This window comes from Mesoplodon densirostris, chromosome 9, assembly GCF_025265405.1.
Source record: "Mesoplodon densirostris isolate mMesDen1 chromosome 9, mMesDen1 primary haplotype, whole genome shotgun sequence".
Taxonomy (NCBI): Eukaryota; Metazoa; Chordata; class Mammalia; order Artiodactyla; family Ziphiidae; genus Mesoplodon; species Mesoplodon densirostris.
Window position 1 is genome coordinate 85663319 of NC_082669.1, and position 19155 is coordinate 85682473.

At 38.7% G+C, this 19155-nt stretch overlaps 1 protein-coding gene across 2 annotated transcripts in view; it reads right to left on the bottom strand.

The window, feature by feature from the left end:
* Positions 1-19155, bottom strand: part of CADPS2 (calcium dependent secretion activator 2) — a 493834-nt gene that overhangs the window by 97857 nt on the left and 376822 nt on the right. The window contains exons 16-17 of one of the 2 annotated variants that reach the window (XM_060108898.1): positions 17076-17199; positions 14984-15004 (exon numbers count right to left, since the gene is read on the bottom strand). In XM_060108898.1, coding sequence (XP_059964881.1) covers positions 14984-15004; positions 17076-17199 — 145 coding nt within the window. The remainder of the gene's footprint in view (positions 1-14983; positions 15005-17075; positions 17200-19155) is intronic. The other variant, XM_060108899.1, reaches the window with a different exon arrangement.

Here is a 19155-nt window from a genome sequence, read left to right on the forward strand (position 1 = left end):
GAAGAGAAACTTATTTTTCCTACATACTTTAGTACATTATTTACTCTACCCCTAAAATCATTCTAAAAATTAAGGAATCAGGAGCCCCATTTCCAGATTAGGGAAAAGTGTCTTGGAGAGGTTAAAACAATGATAATACAGTGACTTGAATTCTTTTCCATTTTCAAATTCTCTGAATAGGATTAACATACACACACATACTCACACTCAACTGAATATATATGTTCAATATAAACTTCTGAAATAGCTGAAAGTTTGAGTTTATAAAGTCACCATATCCTTAGCCACAAGTAGGCAATAATGGGAAAGAATCAAGGAAGCAACCTGAAAACCTATATCTGTTTATGTGTGAATATATCAAAACCAGCTTTTACATTTGACACTCTCTTAAGGAAAAACTCAGAGTACCCTGTGTTCTACTGAAACTTAAAAACAGTCTGAAACACTTTATTCTTTCTAGATTAAATTTACTGAGAGGATCAAAACTTTGTACTTGAACATAATGACCACTCTAATACTTTAAATAAACAGCATTTTTATCAAGTACACTATGTATGCCATCTCTGGCTGTCACTCATTTGACTACAGCCAAGAAGTTTAATGCATTTTGTAGTTAGAACTCTACTAGATAACAAGGTTATCAATAGCTCCATTAAAATTCTGAGCACTGTTAATATTTGAGAATTCCCCCTTAAAATACCCACTTTCCCTCTTTTTGCAACATTTCTACAGCATTACAGATGCCTCTATATTCTTCAAGCTTCACGTTAAGTTGCTTGTAGTTGGTAACGCATTTCAAATAGTGGCATTTAAAACAAATACACCCAAAGTAGCAAGGCTTCTTGATGAATTTCAATGTATTGCTCTTGGCTACGATACTTCTTCATTCTGGAACACTTGTACTTTTCAATGGCAACACTGCTAGGCTCCTCAAAGCAATCTCTTGTAATTATGCACCTGTGTACATTTAAGAAGAGATCTCATTGGAAAAAAAAAAGTTGGAGGTGGGGAGATGTAAGAAGACAGCCTGACCATTGTGTGTTAGCAGGCTTTTTTTTTCTTTTTTTAATTAATTTATTTTTGCTGTGTTAGCTTCGTTTCTGTGCGAGGGCTTTCTCTAGTTGTGGCAAGCAGGGGCCACTCTTCATCACGGTGCGCGGGCCTCTCACTATCGCGGCCTCCCTTGTTGCGGAGCACAGGCTCCAGACGTGCAGGTTCAGTAGTTGTGGCTCGCGGGCCTAGTTGCTCCGCGGCATGTGGGATCCTCCCAGACCAGGGCTCGAACCCGTGTCCCCTGCATTAGCAGGCAGATTCTCAACCACTGCGCCACCAGGGAAGCCCAAGCTATATCTTTACATAAACTTCATTTTAGGAAAAAGGTGACTTTTGTGTAGAATCGGAACACATTTTACCTTTCAGTATTGTTATCCCAGATAGGATGAGGTACATATTTGGACAATCCTTAGATGAATGAAAATAATCTACGATGTTATGGCCTGCCTATGGATGTTTAAAATCCATGAGAATACCAATGCCACAGATGTTTGAAAACAATAGGTCTGTGGCCTCCTAATTCCAAGGCTCCCTTTGGGGCCAACTCGTTTAATGACCCTGTCATTTAAACCAACAGTTGCCGTTAATATCTCCTTGGTATTAACCATGCTAATGATACACTGCTTTCGAATAACTGTCCTGCAGTCACAGTCACATTAGCTGCTTTACCTGGGTTATCTTTCGCATCAATAAGTTCATTTTTAAGGAAATGGTCAGCTATAGAGCAAAGGAGAATTGGACACTGGACTAGAGGCGATGGCAGTCAAACTGGATGCAAACTGAGCAATCTCCATAAGCCAACAGCCAGTGGTGATCCATGAGTGACCGGCCATAAAAAGTCAGATACCTCTGGAGGTAAATGTCAGTGACACTTTGTGAACCTTCCTTGAGGAGGAATATGGAGGCATCGTCTCCTCTTAAGATCTTAAAGACATGATGGTTCCCTGGTCGGGGAACTGAGATATCACGCAGTGCGGCCAAAAAAGAAAAAAAAAAAAAAGATTGGAAAAACAGACACCTTGGTTTGAGTTTTATTAAAGTTTTAACTTAGTCCCTTTAGCTGTTGAGATTCTGGCTCTACTTAAATCTGTGAAACCAGAAGATCTAAGATCTCACAGGAAGAAAATATCTGCATCGTGTTGCTGACTGAAGAGCCTATGAAAGCTTGAAAGAGAAAATATTTTCTTACATGCATATTTACTTTGCTCTGGTTAGCTCTGGCTAGAACTGTGTGGTAGGATTCTAAGGACAGCAGAAATTTTCTTCCACTGGCAGTTTTGTCAGCTAGTTGCATACCAGGGGCTTTTCTAAAGACTGGGCTTTAGCCATGATAGCTGTATCTGTATTTCTCATACACAGATTACATTCAGCAGCTGAAACTGAGAAATGGTCCCTTCCCTGGTTTATTGCTCTTCATCTATATATACCGTATTTACTTCTCCCCAGTATAATTCAGATTCAGAAATTGAAAACTATCAGAATAATCTCAATTATGCCATGCCAATAATACATTATCATATAATTAAAGCCTATAGCGTATTAAATTTCATGCCTAGATCTTCTTGTCTTCTAATTACATTTACCTGAAACAAGCAGCCTTTCCATGGTCATTTGTTACATTCCCATATAAAGGGAATAATACCCTCACACCTCCACACTTATACTTCTCCTGCCACTTATGCTCTTTTTTCCATTCTCAGGGAGAAAGTCTGCCTGTGAACAGTGGGGGTTAGGCAAGCAGGACCTAGTGAGGCAATGGGGATGAAGATGGTTTGTTCAGGAATGAGCAATGGTTAAGGTGAAAGGCAATCCAGAGGCTTGCCAGCTGGGAAGCAAGCTGAAGGAGAAGAAGTGATTAGTTTCCCAGACACAGCAACCACAATATGAAAGAGATAATTTGAAGATTTGTAGCCTTGGGTGCTAAGAAATTAGTCAAAAGATCTTGACGTCTGTACATATGTCTTTGTTTCCTTTGACACATAATCAAGATCTGTTAGGGCAGCCAGCTCATGCATTAATGGTGATAAAGTATTTGATGCCAAGATTTGGAGAAAGTCTCCTAGCTGGACAAGTGTAAAGACCAAGTATAGAGAGTAGGGTGGGCTTGGTGACTTCCTGAGTATTTCTATGGTTGGTTTTAACATCATGGGTCTGCCTGCCACTGTGAATGTGTGTGTATGCACTGGTGATGCCTCAGGGATATTTTATAGGTTTCCCTTTTGAAAAAAATCCGGCATTACAAATTCTTCAATTAGGTCTTTAAATTAAGTGCTTGAAGCTCTACGTCCACTTCGCTGTGGTCTACAAGAAATCTCCCTAATTTCCCAAACTAGTCATCTGTCTAGGCTTTGAGTACTTACAAACTCTGTTGAGAAATAAAGAGGTGAAATCTGTCAGTTTGCATTACTCTCGTTTTGTCCAAGTGAAAAGACTTTTTAATACATCTAAACTACTCGGATTAACAAGGTGCTGCAGGAGCCACACTGCTGCATGTCACTTGGTTACCTGTTGACATGTGTTAGTAAATAAATAAGAGGGTCATCAATCAGTTGGTTTCAAACCCTGGATTTAGAGAATGATAAATTCTACAGAATTGCTCATGAAAGGAAGAAAGCTTGCTATTTCAAGACTGCATTTATCTGTGAATCACATTCCATATAAAAGTAAAAATAAAACAAAAACACAAAAAGTACATGACACATTGTCAAGTGAGCTGAATAACCTGACATCATTTCTGAGACCTTTTAGGGAACAGGTGTTGAACACTTGTAATGAGATTTCCATGCATCTTCAGAGGAAGGAGATAGGATTCTAGCAAGAGCTGTTCAGAGTGTTACAGATCATGGCTGAGGGAATAGTTCTTAGTAAGGAACAAACTGAAAGAGATATTACATAAACGTTTGGTTTTCTCAGGAGGTGCTTATGTTTTAAGAATTTTTGCAGAAGGCAAATGTTCACACAAGAGAAGCTTTTGGAAGAATATAGTTTTTCCAGATCCTGAGGAATCTGAGACATACTTAATTAAGTACTCCTGATACATTATCTTGTGCATTTACCTCATTATTTTACATCTTCTTCTGAAACTTTGAGAGTCAATGTGGTTCATGGAGCTTTCATTTCAGAGTGTGAAGTATTTTTTTCAAGCATAAATGGTTGGTTGACAATTCTATGTAGAAAATGAAGTAAGTAAATTGGAAACTTAGAAAACTGAGGATGTGAAAAGGTAAAAATATTAGTTGAAGATAGTCACAATAAAGAGTAATGATGCATTTATAGTGATAGATGTTTTCTTCAATACTTTGAGGTCTCTCTGGAGACCACGTTTTTATCAGAGAGGGCTTCTGTTTATTTTAATCCACTTAGTGAGCCTTCTTTCTAACATCTCTGAAACAGCCCATCCTTCCATACTGATTTGTGGTCCCACTTTATTCTCGATGAAGCAGATCAGTCTCCCATTTATACATGACTCTGACTCTACATTCCTCTTCTGAGTATCTGCCTGATCCTGGGCTTTGGTGATGGTTTTGTAATTTGTCTTAGTATCTGGCAAGGCAAGTCTCCATACTGTTTTATTTTTTCCTTAAGGTGATATAGTTTTCCAGTATCTTTTATTCTTTTACTTAAATTTTGAAGTAACTTTATCAAATTAAAAAAAAAACCCTGGAATTCTGATGGACACTGCAGTGATTTTATAGATTAATTTGGGGGGAGAGTTTATATATTATTAAGTCATCTCTCTTAAGGGCATGAACCGTCTTTACATCTATTTACATTACTCTCTGTGATCTTTATTTGAATTTCAAAATTTTTTTTATAGAGGTCTAGGAAGTTTTGTATAATCTGGCTAAGTTAACTCTTGGATGCCTTATAGTTTGGTGGTTACTATGAAAGGTACCTTATCTATCTATTTATCTATCTATCTATCCATCTATCTAGTTGAATGATGGTGCAGAATAGTGTTTCTGAGTGTGGTCCATGGACAACTGTGGATCCCTAAGACCTTTTGGGGGCCCGCATAGTCAAAAGTACTTTCATAATAAGATGTTTTGCCTTCTAAATTCTGTTGACATTTACAGGAATGATGCAAAAGCAATAGTGGGTAAAACTGTTACCTCAGCATGAATCAAGGTTATGGTGCTAAATTATACTCATCACGTATTCTTTTTTTTTTTTTTTTGGTACGCGGGCCTCTCACTGTTGTGGCCTCTCCCGTTGCGGAGCACAGGCTCCGGACGCGCAGGCTCAGCAGCCATGGCTCACGGGCCCAGCTGCTCCGCGGCATGTGGGATCTTTCCAGACCAGGGCACGAACCCGTATCCCCTGCATCGGCAGGCGGACTCTCAACCACTGCGCCACCAGGGAAGCCCTCATCACGTATTCTTTATCACCATTCACTCAAGAAAAACAGCTAGTTTTACATAAGAATGTCCTTGAGGAAAGAGTAAAAAATTATTAATTTCACTGAATCTCTATGCTTGAGTATACATTTAAAAAAGTATCATCTGTGACAAAATGAGAAGTTTGCATAAAGCACTTTTGTGTACTGAAGTATGATGACTATCTCAAGGAAAATTGTTTGTGTGATTGTTTGAGTCCAGGGCTGAGCTAATTGCTTTTTGTTTTCTTTCACAGAGAACCACTTGACTACTGACAAAGTATGGTTATTCAGACTTGGAAATTTGGCACGTGGGATTTTCCTGGACCAGGACTTGAACCCACGTCCCCTGCACTGGCAGGCGGATTCGTAACCACTGTGCCACCAGGGAAGCCTTATTTCTCTCTTATTCTACTGTCTTGATCAGGTTTGGGAATCAAGATTATACCTGCTTCAGGAAATGAACTCCTCTCACTTCCCATTTTACTGAACCTATTTTGGATAGGAATTATTTGTTCCTTAGAAGTTTGGTAGAATTTACCTCCTAAAACAACTGGGTCTAGGAATTTGGGGATGGGAGATCTTTGACAACTATTTCAATTTCTTTAAAATGTATTGGCCTACTTGAGTTTTTGTTTTTTGTGCTGACTTTACCAATATACAGATTTTTGAGACTTTCAATTTTGTTTTGGTTCACAATACTCTTCTATTATTTTGTTTTGTGTCTCTAGTTACTTTTTCTCTTTCATACTATAGTTATCTGCATCTTTTTCTTAACCGGTCTGATGGAAGTCTGTCTTACTCTATTTCTATTCTCCATATCACTTAGCTTTACTTTTGTATTGTCTACTTATTTCTCCTTTCCTGCAGCCCCCATTCTGATCTCCTAGGTCACTAACAAGTTCTTCAGCTATGTTCATCCTGTATCCTGTTTTTCTTACAACCATATTATTTTCATACCCAATATTTCCACTTGGTTTTTCATGACTTCTTGTCCGTGCATCAAGAAGGGACAAGCTAGCAACCTCCTGTATCACCTTGAGAGTATTATGCTCAATTTAAATTCTTGCTCCATCAGTTCCAGGTAGTACATATCACCTATTGTCTTTACTAAGAGCTGCACTCCTTAGGAGTCTAGTAATTTTAGTTTGAGAGCTCACGATCATTTGGAGGTACAAAGAATGGGATGATGGGCAGGCTTGTGTCCTCTGCAGGGACTTTGAAAAGACAGAAGCTTAAGCTTTGGAGCAGAGAGTTCCAGGCAACACAGAACCAACACTGATAATTTCCTTTTCCTACTAAGTCATTAGGCAACTCCTGTGGACAGGGATTCACCATTAATTTGTTAAATTCAAAGCAACAGCACTTGGTCAACAGTCCTGTAATTCACCAGGCTACAGGGTTTGGATGTAGAGGAGTGAAGGGATGAGCAGGTGTGCCTCAGCCCTTTCCGATTTTCATCAACATCTCACTGCAGCACAGCTGAGGCCCTGTTTTGATAATACCACAGACACTGACCACCTGACCTACTGCTACCAATTCCAATGACAAAAGATAAGGAGTTGGACAACTCAAGGCAATGTAGTGGGGAGGCAGGAGCAGAATTTAAAAGTTTTCCTCCCTTCCGCTCTCCTTCTGATCAGCCATGCTCCAGGCTAGTGTAACTAACTCCCCACCAGACAGACTGGTGAGATTGGAAGCCCAACTTCTTTGGGCAAAGTGGAGTGAAGGTGAGTAAAACGAAGGTGAGAGTATAGCCTGCTTTTTGGATGGCAGCTGAAAGGAGGTGTAGAGCTCAGGATAAGGCATTATTTAGGGAGATACCATGATTATAAATGGAAGGGAAATATGTAAAAGAAGACAGAGGTACAAGCCACAGGAGAAAGAAGAGATATATAATGCAGTAAAATACATCCGGAAAGAGGTAAGTGGAATTGGGGTCAATATGATGGGTGGACAAGTTGGCCTTGAAGAGGAAGATACCTCATCCCCTGATGATGCAGAAGAGAAGACACAGGTGAGTATAAATAACAGGAAGTTTGGAGGTACAGAGCTGGAAAGCTGAGGCTTACTATGCACTTTACAAGACTGAAAGGAAGTGTCTGCCCTTAAATAACCTTTAACTTAGGTGTCATTTAAACTTAAGATCAAGTTCCTATTATAGCCTGATCCGGAAAGAGAACATTGTTCAAGATTGAATCAAGTTTTCCTTTTTTTTATATGTGGAATTAGCTACAATGGTCTCTGATTGAGATCATCCTTATCTATTGTAATTCACACTCAAAATAGAATGAAACAAAAATGGAAAGGATGGATGACTCATTGACAAAGAGACGGTGGATCAAGGAAAAGTTCTGCTCATTTGGGTCACAAACGATCTCATGGCATTACAAATCATTCGGCACTGGTAACATTAACCCCCATACAAGGGACAGAAGGCCAACAGTGGTTTTAGACAGAGTGACACATACTAATGCTTTCCAGAATTAATCGAAGATCAGTCAGGAAGGACGTTAGAGGAATGCAGACCCAGAACTAATTTTAGAGGAGAGAGACCTACATGTCTTTAAATGTCTCCATGCTTTGGAGTTGACAGAACCCTCGTCCTTTGGTCACTAAAGCTGTGGGTAAACAGCGGGTGCAGAGGTGCCAGGAGTGTTGAAAGCACTGCCATCGGGTTGCCACTGGTGTACAAGGGGGCACCTCGTCTCTTCATTTGACTTTTCACTTAGTGGGTTAGTGACCTGAGTATGCCGAGAGCTACAGAGCAACTGCACCACACTCTTGTCCTCTGTCCTAAGCTGACAGAAGGTACACGTAGAGCTTGAAAGCTCTGTCAGACATAAGCAAATCACGCCTTTACTTGCCTCTTCTAATCAATAATCCCTGCAACTCCTGCTTGTGATATTCCCAAACCAGCTTTGGATACATGGGGATGAATCTCTCAACATTGTCATGAGCTGACTAATTGACGTGAACACAAATTATATAGTGCGGGGTTCTTATCTTGAGGGGCTAGCGAGTGGGTGGGAGAGAAGTTGGGGCAAATGTACTAGAAATCCTCATTCTTCCAGATCAGATGTGGAAATAGCCAAAGTGAATTCATATTACTTACGTAGTACTTAAAAGAGAATATGGTTTTAATACTTTCTGGCACATACATTATATAGAATGAGGCTAATGGTGTGGCAAGGAGATGTGAAAGACATCTTATTCAATATATTGAGAAGAACATGCTGATAAAAATAGTTTAAAATTAGCATTTCAATTGTATCATACTCGGTGATAGAATCAAAGTAATTTATGGTTATCAGAAAACAACTATCTTCTTAGGTAATTTAAATAGTTCATTGACCATCTGAAAAATACTCACAGCTTTTCTTTGTATATAGTGCAAAAATAAATTTTAATTTGATCCTATCTGGGTAATCACAGATGCTATATCAGGGTAGCTCAAGCAATGAGTTTTTACTGTATATACACATATTGCCTTACAAACTAAAAAAAAAACAACTTTACAGATTTATATGATGTTCTCAAATATTTTAAATAAAAAGACAACAGGTCATTCTCTTTGTTTTAGAGCCAGAAATCGTATCCGTCAATTTGTCCCTAAATCATCAGGTGAAATCATCAGAAGCAGAAAGGGTCACAGAGGTTTTACTTTCAGGCCTAAGTCCCAGAGTCCAAGCCACACTGTCAAAATAGGCTGGACAGAAATTCTTCAGTTCTTTAATTCTGTTTTGTCATTTTTAAGGTGAGGGCCCTGTTTCTTTTAGTATACAAATTACCTCCTGCAAAGTGTTGTCAGTGCTTATGGGAGTGCAAAATTTCAGGTCTATTACTTAGGTATTGTAGCCTGAATTCATGGTAACATGTAATACTCAAAACATTTAAGAATCAAATTTATAAGGAAACTCAAAAAACTTTTATGAGAGTACACTGCTAAGTTATCCTAGAAATATCAATATGAAATTATTCATTAACAAAAAGAATTATCAACTGTGCAGTTTATATACTCATTTCTGTGCACACACATGTCCTTCAGTAAAGCAGATTTCACTTATTTATTATTTATCGCTACACTCTGACAATGAAGTGCTAAATTAAAATGCCACCCAGATGGCAAACACATCCTAATGACGTAAGGATGGCCACAGTGCAACTTCTCCACTCAAAGCAAGCAAGCAGCACGGCCCTCTGGGAAAGCATCTCTGTTCTGTTCAACTGAGACTTTGAAAATGAAAGCACTGGGGGTTAGACCTGGGAACCTGGCAACCAGAGGGCCCAGAGAGATCATCACTGCACAAAGCCTCTGCCTGTTCATTCCATGCTACCTTTTGTTTAGGGCACTTCCACGTTTTGAGATTTGAGAAGCTTAGGTACCAAATTTACGTAAAAGATCTCAGGTCAAGGCGAGCTCTAAGGAGTGGTCTCCCTCCTCTTTTATCGTAAGTCACAATATGTTATGTAGTTTTCAGGAGAAGACAGGGACTGTTTTTTTTTTTTTTTTTGGCTGCATTGGGTCTTCGTTGCTGCGCGTGGGCTTTCTCTAGTTGTGGTGAGCGGGGCCTACTCTTCTTTGCAGTGCGCGGGCTTCTCATTGCGGTGGCTTCTCTTGTTGCGGAGCATGGGCTCTAGGCGCACGGGCTTCAGTAGTTGCGGCACGTGGGCTCAGTAGTTGTGGCTCGCAGGCTCTAGAGCGCAGGCTCAGTAGTTGTGGCGCACGGGCTTAGTTGCTCTGCGGCACGTGGGATCTTCCCAGACCAGGGCTCGAACCTGTGTCCCCGGCATTGGCAGGAGGATTCTTAACCATTGCGCCACCAGGGAAGCCCAGGGACTGTTATTAGATGTTTTATCGTTGTTCTTGTCCACAAAAAATTCCGTGAATTAAAGAATGGATTCTTCTTTAAAAGTAACAGTTAATTTGCATCAACAAGGTATATGATTTAAGAAAAATACAATGAGAAACATAAAGTTTCAGTATCATTTTGAACCTTGGATTATAAATAAAAATGATCTTACTATTACATAAAAAGTTAGGGATAAAATTAAACCAAAGAAGAAAACTAGCTGATTTCACAACAGTGTAAATCTCAAACTTTTCTTAAAATTAAAAAAAAAAAATCGCTTTCTAGAAGTTTTAAGTCCTTAAAATGGACGATCTGTTCTCATAAAACACATGTGAATAATTCCCAAGAAGGAAAGAAGGCATTTAGAGAGAGGTCATGTGTTTTATTTCATCTATTACAGAGTTGTAAAATTCCTTTATTCTGCAAATTTGTGCTGCCAGTGGAGAATCTGAAGAATTCCCAAGGATGGACAAGAACTATGAGTCAAACTGAGCAACATGCCGAATTATAGAAACAACTGAAACAGGTTAGATTCTTAACTATCATTAATACAGCTGCTGTCTATAACTTCTGGCTTCTGTGATCCAGAGTTAGTGCCTCCTCACTCCCACGCTACACCACTGTAAAGGGCATGAAATTCTGGTTTAATTGTTCCAATCTTGTTATTTTTTAGCGGTTAGTTTTTGCTCTATATTGTTAATTATTCAGTGATTGGTTTGAATGATCTTTTGCAAGCCAGCCTGCCAGCTTACAGATGTTCTCTCTGCTGTAAAGAGCCTGATCACTCTCTGGGCCATTAACTCAATCGTTTATTCAATAAAGTACTTATCGAGTAACACTGCACCAGGCACTTTTCTTGGCACTGGAGATACAGCAGTTTTGAGATACATAAGCCCTGCCCTTGTGGGCCTAACATTCTAGGACAATAGCTGGATGAAAGAACTATCTTGTGTGTTAGATCAAATGGGCTATGGAGAAAAATAAAGCAGGGAAAGGGAAGAGACATTCGGGGTGGGGGAGGCTGCACATTTTAATCACGTTCAACACCCGACACTAAACATGTGTCTGGGAAAATAAAAAGAGTCAGTTTCTGGAGTTCAGCTCTTAGCCTTCCAACCAGACACCTGTGTTGTCCAATTCAGCAGCCACTAGCCACATGTGGTGGATGAGTACTTGAAATGGGACTACTTCTAATGGAGATGTGCTGGGAGAAGGAGATGCCTATTGGATTTCAAAGGCATAGGAAAAAAATAATGTAAAATATCTCAATAGTTGTGTATACTGAATACATTTTAAAATGATGATATTTTGGGTATATTGGGTTAAATAAGCTATATGCATAAAATTAATTTCACCTATTTCTTTTTACCTCTTTAATGTGACTACAAATTTTTTTCAAGTTACATATATGGCTTTCATCATATGTCTATGTGCAGCACTGTTCCAGACTCCTTCTTATATGTCCGTGAATTTTAACTGAGTGCAAATTGAACTATGCAAGCTTGCCAAGAATGGAGAGGAAGGAAGACATAGGAAAACAAGAAGATATCTTAATAGGTAGACAGTGGGTTCTAATCTCCCACTTACTAGCTATGTGACCAGAGACTGGCTGGTAGATAGTAACCTCTCTGTTTTGGTTTACTAAAAAAGGAATAATAATAGTAGTATTTACTGTAAAGCCTTGTTGTAAAGAATAAACAGATACATGTAAAGTGCTTAGAATAGTGCCTGGCATGTAAGTGTTTGCTCCTGTTATTAAATAAATATTATTTTTGGAAAAAGAGACCCTACCAATATTAACCCTTGGCTTTTGTGATGTGTGTGAGGGGTTTATCAGAAAATGCCATGACTTTGGATCAGAGAGCCTTGGAGGCAGGGCAGCCAGGGGGAGAGGAGCCCTCTGGTGTCTGAGGAACATGGGTGAGAATCTCAGGTCTGTTGAATTTTAATAGCAGCACAATCTTGTGCCAGTTACCGCCTTTTTCTTTTTTTTTTTTTTCCTTATTAAGCAATTATTTATTTTATTTTATTTTTATTTATTTTACATCTTTATTGGAGTATAATTGCTTTACAATGGTGTGTTAGTTTCTGCTTTATAACAAAGTGAATCAATTATACATATACATATGTTCCCATAGCCGCCTTTTTCTGAAGTCTTAGTTACCTCTTCTGTAAACTATCTGTTCTCAAGAGTTGTTTAAGGAACTACTGAAGCAGTGTAAATGAAAAACCTCTGGGGCAACAGGCAGGTCAATAGACAACATGATGACAAACCTTGAGCCAAATTTTACTCTTCTCTATGTGGAACAAACTAACTGGGGATAATGATTATAATGCCCAAGAGAGTACTGTGTCAAAGTCTTATCAAGCATTTAAGCTCTTACACATGCAATTGATATTCTCATTTTTACTCACTTTTAAAACCACCTCCAAGAACATTTACTAGGTAACCCTGTTAACTGGCAACCAAATACAGCTAAAGGAATATAACTACATTTCTTAAAAACCTCTCTTCTGTTACTTCAGAACAGTCTTCAGTGGAGGGTAGCTTTCCTTTCCCTTCGATTCACTTAAATTACTGAGGCTATACTGATTTTTTTCTCTCTTCTATACAAGCATTTGACTTTTGAAAAGTATTTTTCCCAGAGTCTGCAGCCTAGACCGTTGAGCAATGGTACGGTGTCAAACACAAGTGAAGGGGAGCCTTTCATCTGATTGCAAGTGCTGTACACAGCGGACAGCAACTGTCACAAGCAGGGCAACTGCCTCTGCTCCATCCTCGTCATGGCGTATGGTGGCCCCTTCCTATTTCACAGGGGCAGGAGTGTAGTCTCTGTAGGCTGGGGATCAGGACACCTGACTCCAGTCCCAGCTGGCTGACTTATTTATTACTCTATGGCAAGTGGGAAAACCACTAACAACCCTAGACTTCTTGTCTGAAAATTATATAAAAACTATTTTTACAACAGAAATGTGGGAGATAAGATGCTATACGAGGTTTTGAAAAAGTTAGTTAAAGAGCATGGGGCTGCTGCTATCACAGTGGGCTGTCATAAGAGGGGATGGTAATATTTTTTTCTAATTCATCTTTTCTAAAGTGCACTTCAGCGATCATTGTAGGTGTGTTCTCTCCCCTTTTCCTGGCTCTGAGTGTTTTGTTCCTGACACTTTCTGAGGTCAAATACTGGAAAAGAAGAGAAGGTCAGAAAAAAGAAATAGCATCCTTAATGGAAGACTTCAGTGAAAAACAAGCCAAACAAACTTGTCCATAAGACTACATGCAAAATTTGACTAAGATGAGAAAACTCGGATTAGAAAGGCTCATCACTTGTCTCTCACGCCACTGATTTCAAATGGAACTTAACTAATGGACCTCTTGTCTCTCTCCAACTACTAAGTACCTACTTTGTGTCATGGGCACAGTGCTGGGTGCTGGAGATACAACAGTGAACAAGTTCAGTAGAGACCCTGCCTGCAACAGGCTGAAGTGGAGATGGATAGGATGAATACATAATGGCCCATTAATTAAATTCATTACAACTGTGGGACTTCCCTGGTGGTGCAGTGGTTAAGAATCCGCCTGCCAATGCAGGGGACGTGGATTCGAGCCCTGGTCTGGGAAGATCCCACATGCCGCAGAGCAACTAAGTCCGTGCGTCACAACTACTGAGACTGTGCTCTAGAGCCTGTGAGCCACAACTACTGAAGCCCGCATGCCTAGAGCCCATGCTCCGCAACAAGAGAAGCCACCGCAATGAGAAGCCCGCGTACTGCAATGAAGAGTAGCCCCCACTCGCCACAACTAGAGAAAGCCCACGCGCAGCAACAAAGACCCAACGCAGCCAAAAATAAATACATAAATTAATTACAACTGTGATAAGTGGCGTGTGCACGCACACACAAAAAAGTAACAGAATCTTTAAAATCTCAGAGACCCAGAGAAGAACTCTTTGCTAGCAGTTTCTTGAGAATGGGATTTTATAACCTCTCGTCATTCCTATGATTAACAACTTTCAAAGTTAAGAGCTGCTTACTTTTTACTTAATAGCATTTATGCATTTTTACTCTCAGGTTACCTTCCAGGAGTGATAAAAGAAAGATGGTCCTCTTTTCTAGTTGTCAGAGTCCTTCAAGTATTGGCAACAGCTTCCAAATAAGATTAGTGTATGTGGTTAAAACCTAATGCATAACATTAATACAGCCTCAGGTGTTTTGCTTTGAATTCATATCAAAAAAACATTGCTGAACTTTTGCAGAGATAAATGGCCTATATTTTCCATACAAAGCATTAGCAACAGTTCCAATAAAATCAAAGTCTTTTCAGTATCTTAGTCAAAGTGATCTAACAGGGGCCTCCCTGGTGGCGCAAGTGGTTGAGAGTCCGCCTGCCGATGCAGGGGATACGGGTTCGTGCCCCGGTCTGGGAGGATCCCATATGCCGCGGAGCGGCTGGGCCCGTGAGCCATGGCCGCTGAGCCTGCGCGTCCGGAGCCTGCGCGTCCGGAGCCTGTGCTCCGCAACGGGGGAGGCCACAACAGTGAGAGGCCCGCATACCGCAAAAAAAAAAAAAAAAAAAAAAAAAAAAAAAAAAAAAAAAGTGATCTAACAGGACCCCTGAAAAGGAAAGAGCTATTCATCCATATCAAAACACAACACCGCCACATTAGAAATAATGGCACATGCATGCACAAACATTAATTACCTGTTTCCTTTTCTGCTGGGCCTAAAACATAAGAGAAGAGAATTTAGGACAAAAACAAACTCTACCCCTGTTGCTCACTCACGTAGCGTAAAAGACCAATCAAGCAAAGAAAAGTAGCCCAATTCCTATTTCTAACTTAAAGTCGACTTTGTTCTTGGTCTGAGCCTGAGCATAAAACACAGCGCTTTATTTTTTAAGATACAAAAAAAGGGGGAGAAGGGAGAAAATGAAAAGGATAAAAGTTTTTCTTATCTACTAAGTATGCATTTTATTCTTTTTTTGAAAAGAGACTGCTCAGCAGTCCTACCTGACTAGATTGCTAGGATCCTTTTTCTAGAATGTTCTCACACTGGACTCGAGATAAGAGAGGGGGTGACTCCAGAAAGTAAGAGGTGGAACAGTTCCCTGCTCACTCTCCGTTGGGTCCTCTTTTAGGCTTTTCTCTAACACAGACTTGTTTTTGTGTGTGATCCAGAAGAATAACTATTCCTTTCTGATCACCATTGTTAACGTGTTTATCTAGCTGATTAATGAGAGGAGCCCATGGCTGTGTACAAATAAAAGAAAGTTCTTCATTTATCCATATTAAAATGGATTCTACAACTAGAAAATAAAGACAGAGATAAAACAAAAAATATGCTGCATATCTTTTCAGTATTGTTGGATAAGGTAATGGTCAAAAATAACTAAAATAGTTAAGACCAAAAGGATTCTTATAGTTTTTTGGACAGCATTCATAATATTTAGATGAAACAATATTGTGTTTACTCAGGTTGTCTACAATTTTTTCTCTTTGCCAGATTTGAAAGGTTTTAATATGTCTATTTTTATATCAATTCTTTCAATCCGTGTTCACAATACCCAATATTCCCCAAACATGAAAATTGTTTGAAGGAGTATTCAAAATGTGAAAACCAATCTGTTTATCTTCCACTTTCCCCAAATGACCTAATATTCATTGCTTCTGCTTTAACACAACATGATATCATAATTAATGATGTTAAACTGGTATCTAAGGAGGTTTCATGTTGTTACTCTCGTGGTATAATATTGGTTGCTATAGTGATGGGATGGCTTTTTTGTTAATCACTCAGGAGGCTGGTTATCACGTGTTTGTTAGAAAGCTTGATCAGATTTGGAGAGAAAAAAGGATATAACACAGACAATTATAGTCATCTTTTTCATTGTCCCAATTTTGATGAATCTATCATAGTATCAACTAATTAGTAAATTTATAATTCATTAAATACAATTTTTTATTAAAAGTTACTAAATTTTTTCTAACAGATGATTTATTTTTTATTTTTAGAGATAAGTATTTAACACTATAAACTTTTTTCCTCCCTAAGTTAATACTACATGTATTACACAAGCTAGTTTTATGATAATTAAAGAACCTGAGGTCATTTCTATTACTTTTAATTATATCAGTCAAAGGATTGTCAGATAAAAGCTGATTGTGTGACTTTGTCACAAATTTCAATCTATGTATTTCTAAGTTATCTTAAACCTTAAATGAATAAAATAATTATCCTTAATGAATAAAACCTGAAGAAAGAGAAAAAATGCACAGTCCTCTCAAGAGATCTAATCTTACCAATGCATCAATATATTGCAAGCAATTAAAAGTTGCAGGAAATTCTATCAGTTTATTTCAGCCCTCAGGACAATCAACAAGTTTCCTCTTTCTCTGAGAGATGCTGCAGAACCAAAAATAAAATTAAACAATACTACACTATTACTGATCAGGAAAGAATACACTGCCCATAGTTTAAATGTCAGACATACTTACTGTAATGTCAAAAAATACAACCCATGAAAACACGTTTTGGTTTCTTCAAAACTCAAAGTAAGAACAAAGGACAACTTAAGCATGAATCCTGGGTCTTTCATTCAAGCAGAGTCCCAGGAGGCATATTAAGGCAATGAATAGGAAAAAGCTCTTCAGTTCACCAGCTGAGATTTTAATGAGACATTTCCCTTTGCCATGGCACAGGTTTGTTCAAGAAAGGAAAGGACTTCTCACAGAAAATGCAGTTAATAGGCAATGTTGGCTCTCACTGCCATTTCGGCAATTGCTCACTGCACTGACCTTCTATCTTGGCATATTCTGTGAGTCTCGTGTAATTGATCAATGCAGCTTTCTCAAGACATTTTCTGACCACTTTTTTCACCTCTTCCGCTGGTATGGGAGTGGCAATATCTTTCATTAAAACCTAGAGAGAGAGAGAGAGAGAGATTGAGAGGGGGGAGGGGGGGAGAGAGGGAGAGAGAGAGAGAGAGAGAGAGAGGGAGGGAGGGAGAGAGGAAGAGGGAGAGGGAGAGGGAGAGAGGGAGAGAGGGAGAGAGGTGGAGAGAGAGAGAGAGAGAGAGAGAGAGAGAGAGAGAGAGAGAGAGAGAGAGAGAGAGAGAGAGAGAGAGAGAGACGGCATTACATACTAAAAAACAAGTACACAAATTGCCCTAGACCTATTGGTAGGAAGGGGTCCTAGGTAACACTGGGGGAGGTGATGAGTCAGCACTTCACAACCGGGAAGTAATTTCTCCCAGTCTTAGCTCCGCCTGTCTAAGCCTCATTTATGCACATCAAAACCTCCCTTGCCCAAGCCACCATTCAGTGTGACTGTCACTTTTCCTCCAGGGAACCACAACGCCACTAGAGCAGCTGTTTCAAAGGAGGATTACAGTCCTTGGGATACTTTGTAATAAAGTTTACCTTGCATATCCCTGATTTAAAAGCTTTAAATCTTTTGAGCAATATATATGAAAACATAAATTCCATTAAAATAAGCATCATTTATAGGCTTTATAAAAATCAAGACCACTACTCTCACTAATTATACTTTAGTTATTTTGATCTGCTGGGGATAGGGGGAACTTCTTTGTCTTAGTGAAATGAATGGAGTATCAAATGTTAAAACACAAGGAAAACTTTCTGAAATTAAAAAAAAAAAAAAAAGATTATTTTCTGTTGGGTTCCTAAATTGTGTTTTTGGATTTTTCACTTAAAAGTATTAGTATTGGCAAATGGAAAATACAATTGTATCCAGAATTCAAAATATAATGTATTTAAGTGCTTTTATAGTGACTCATTGATAATTTTTCCTTAAAACTTTCCTAGTGATAAAACTGCTCACAGTAAGTTTTTATTATACAATTAGTCAAATGCTATTTTCCATATAATTAATGTGGCTTTCCGTGCTTTGTTTACATTCAAATTCTACAATATACAGGTATAGCAAAATCTTAACATAAAGAAGACAATACTTTTGTAAGTGTTCTGACTATCCTATTAGTCTTTTACTTTGAAAGAAATATTGAAAGAACATGAAGACATCCATTTCATGGTTTGTTACTTCATTCTATTTCGATCAGCCTCGGCACTACGGATTTTATAATCTCAAATTCATTCAATCATTCTAGCACTGGTGATCCTTGACAACATATTTTCATTTTGTCAGACAAGGTTTCCTTCTGAAAACAGCAAACTTTATCACTTAAAGATTTCCTCCCCTAACAAATTAAATTTTTCTTCATATTTTCACATTAAAAATCTTTAACACACTGATGTATATTTGGCACTTTAATTAGAACTGCACATTAGACTTTTTATTGCCAGAAAAATCCTTCTGTTTAGAGTAAAAAAATATAAGCATTAACAGGCACTATTATTTTTAAGGTGATTATTACTAAAATTTAAATTTAAGATTAATTTTACCATTAAGCTTTCCCATGGTGCCAAACTTTCAAATAATAGAAATAGCTGTTAAAATTAGAATGTCTATATCTATTACAGAGGTGAGTCTAGGGTTGAAATCAGGCAGTATTTCACAGTATCTAGGAGCTGGACACTTCATTTGAAGTGTGTGGGGAAACTAAATCCCCTTTCCTGGAGAAGCACAGATAAAGGGCTAGCAAGTGCAAAAAGGGAGACACACAATTTGTGTTTCATGCTTCCGCCCCAACTTCTTCCAAGACACCATTTGTATCAAGAATTCACATGTAGATATTATTTTTCTAAGATTTCAGTAAGTACAGAGACATGAAAATGAAGAAATAGCCCTTACCATTTCTCTTTCAATTCAGCAAGAGACATGATTAGTTACTGTAACTGGAATAAAGGTCACTGTTCATCCTGCCACCTGTCAGTACAGGGCACGAGGGCATCTCTT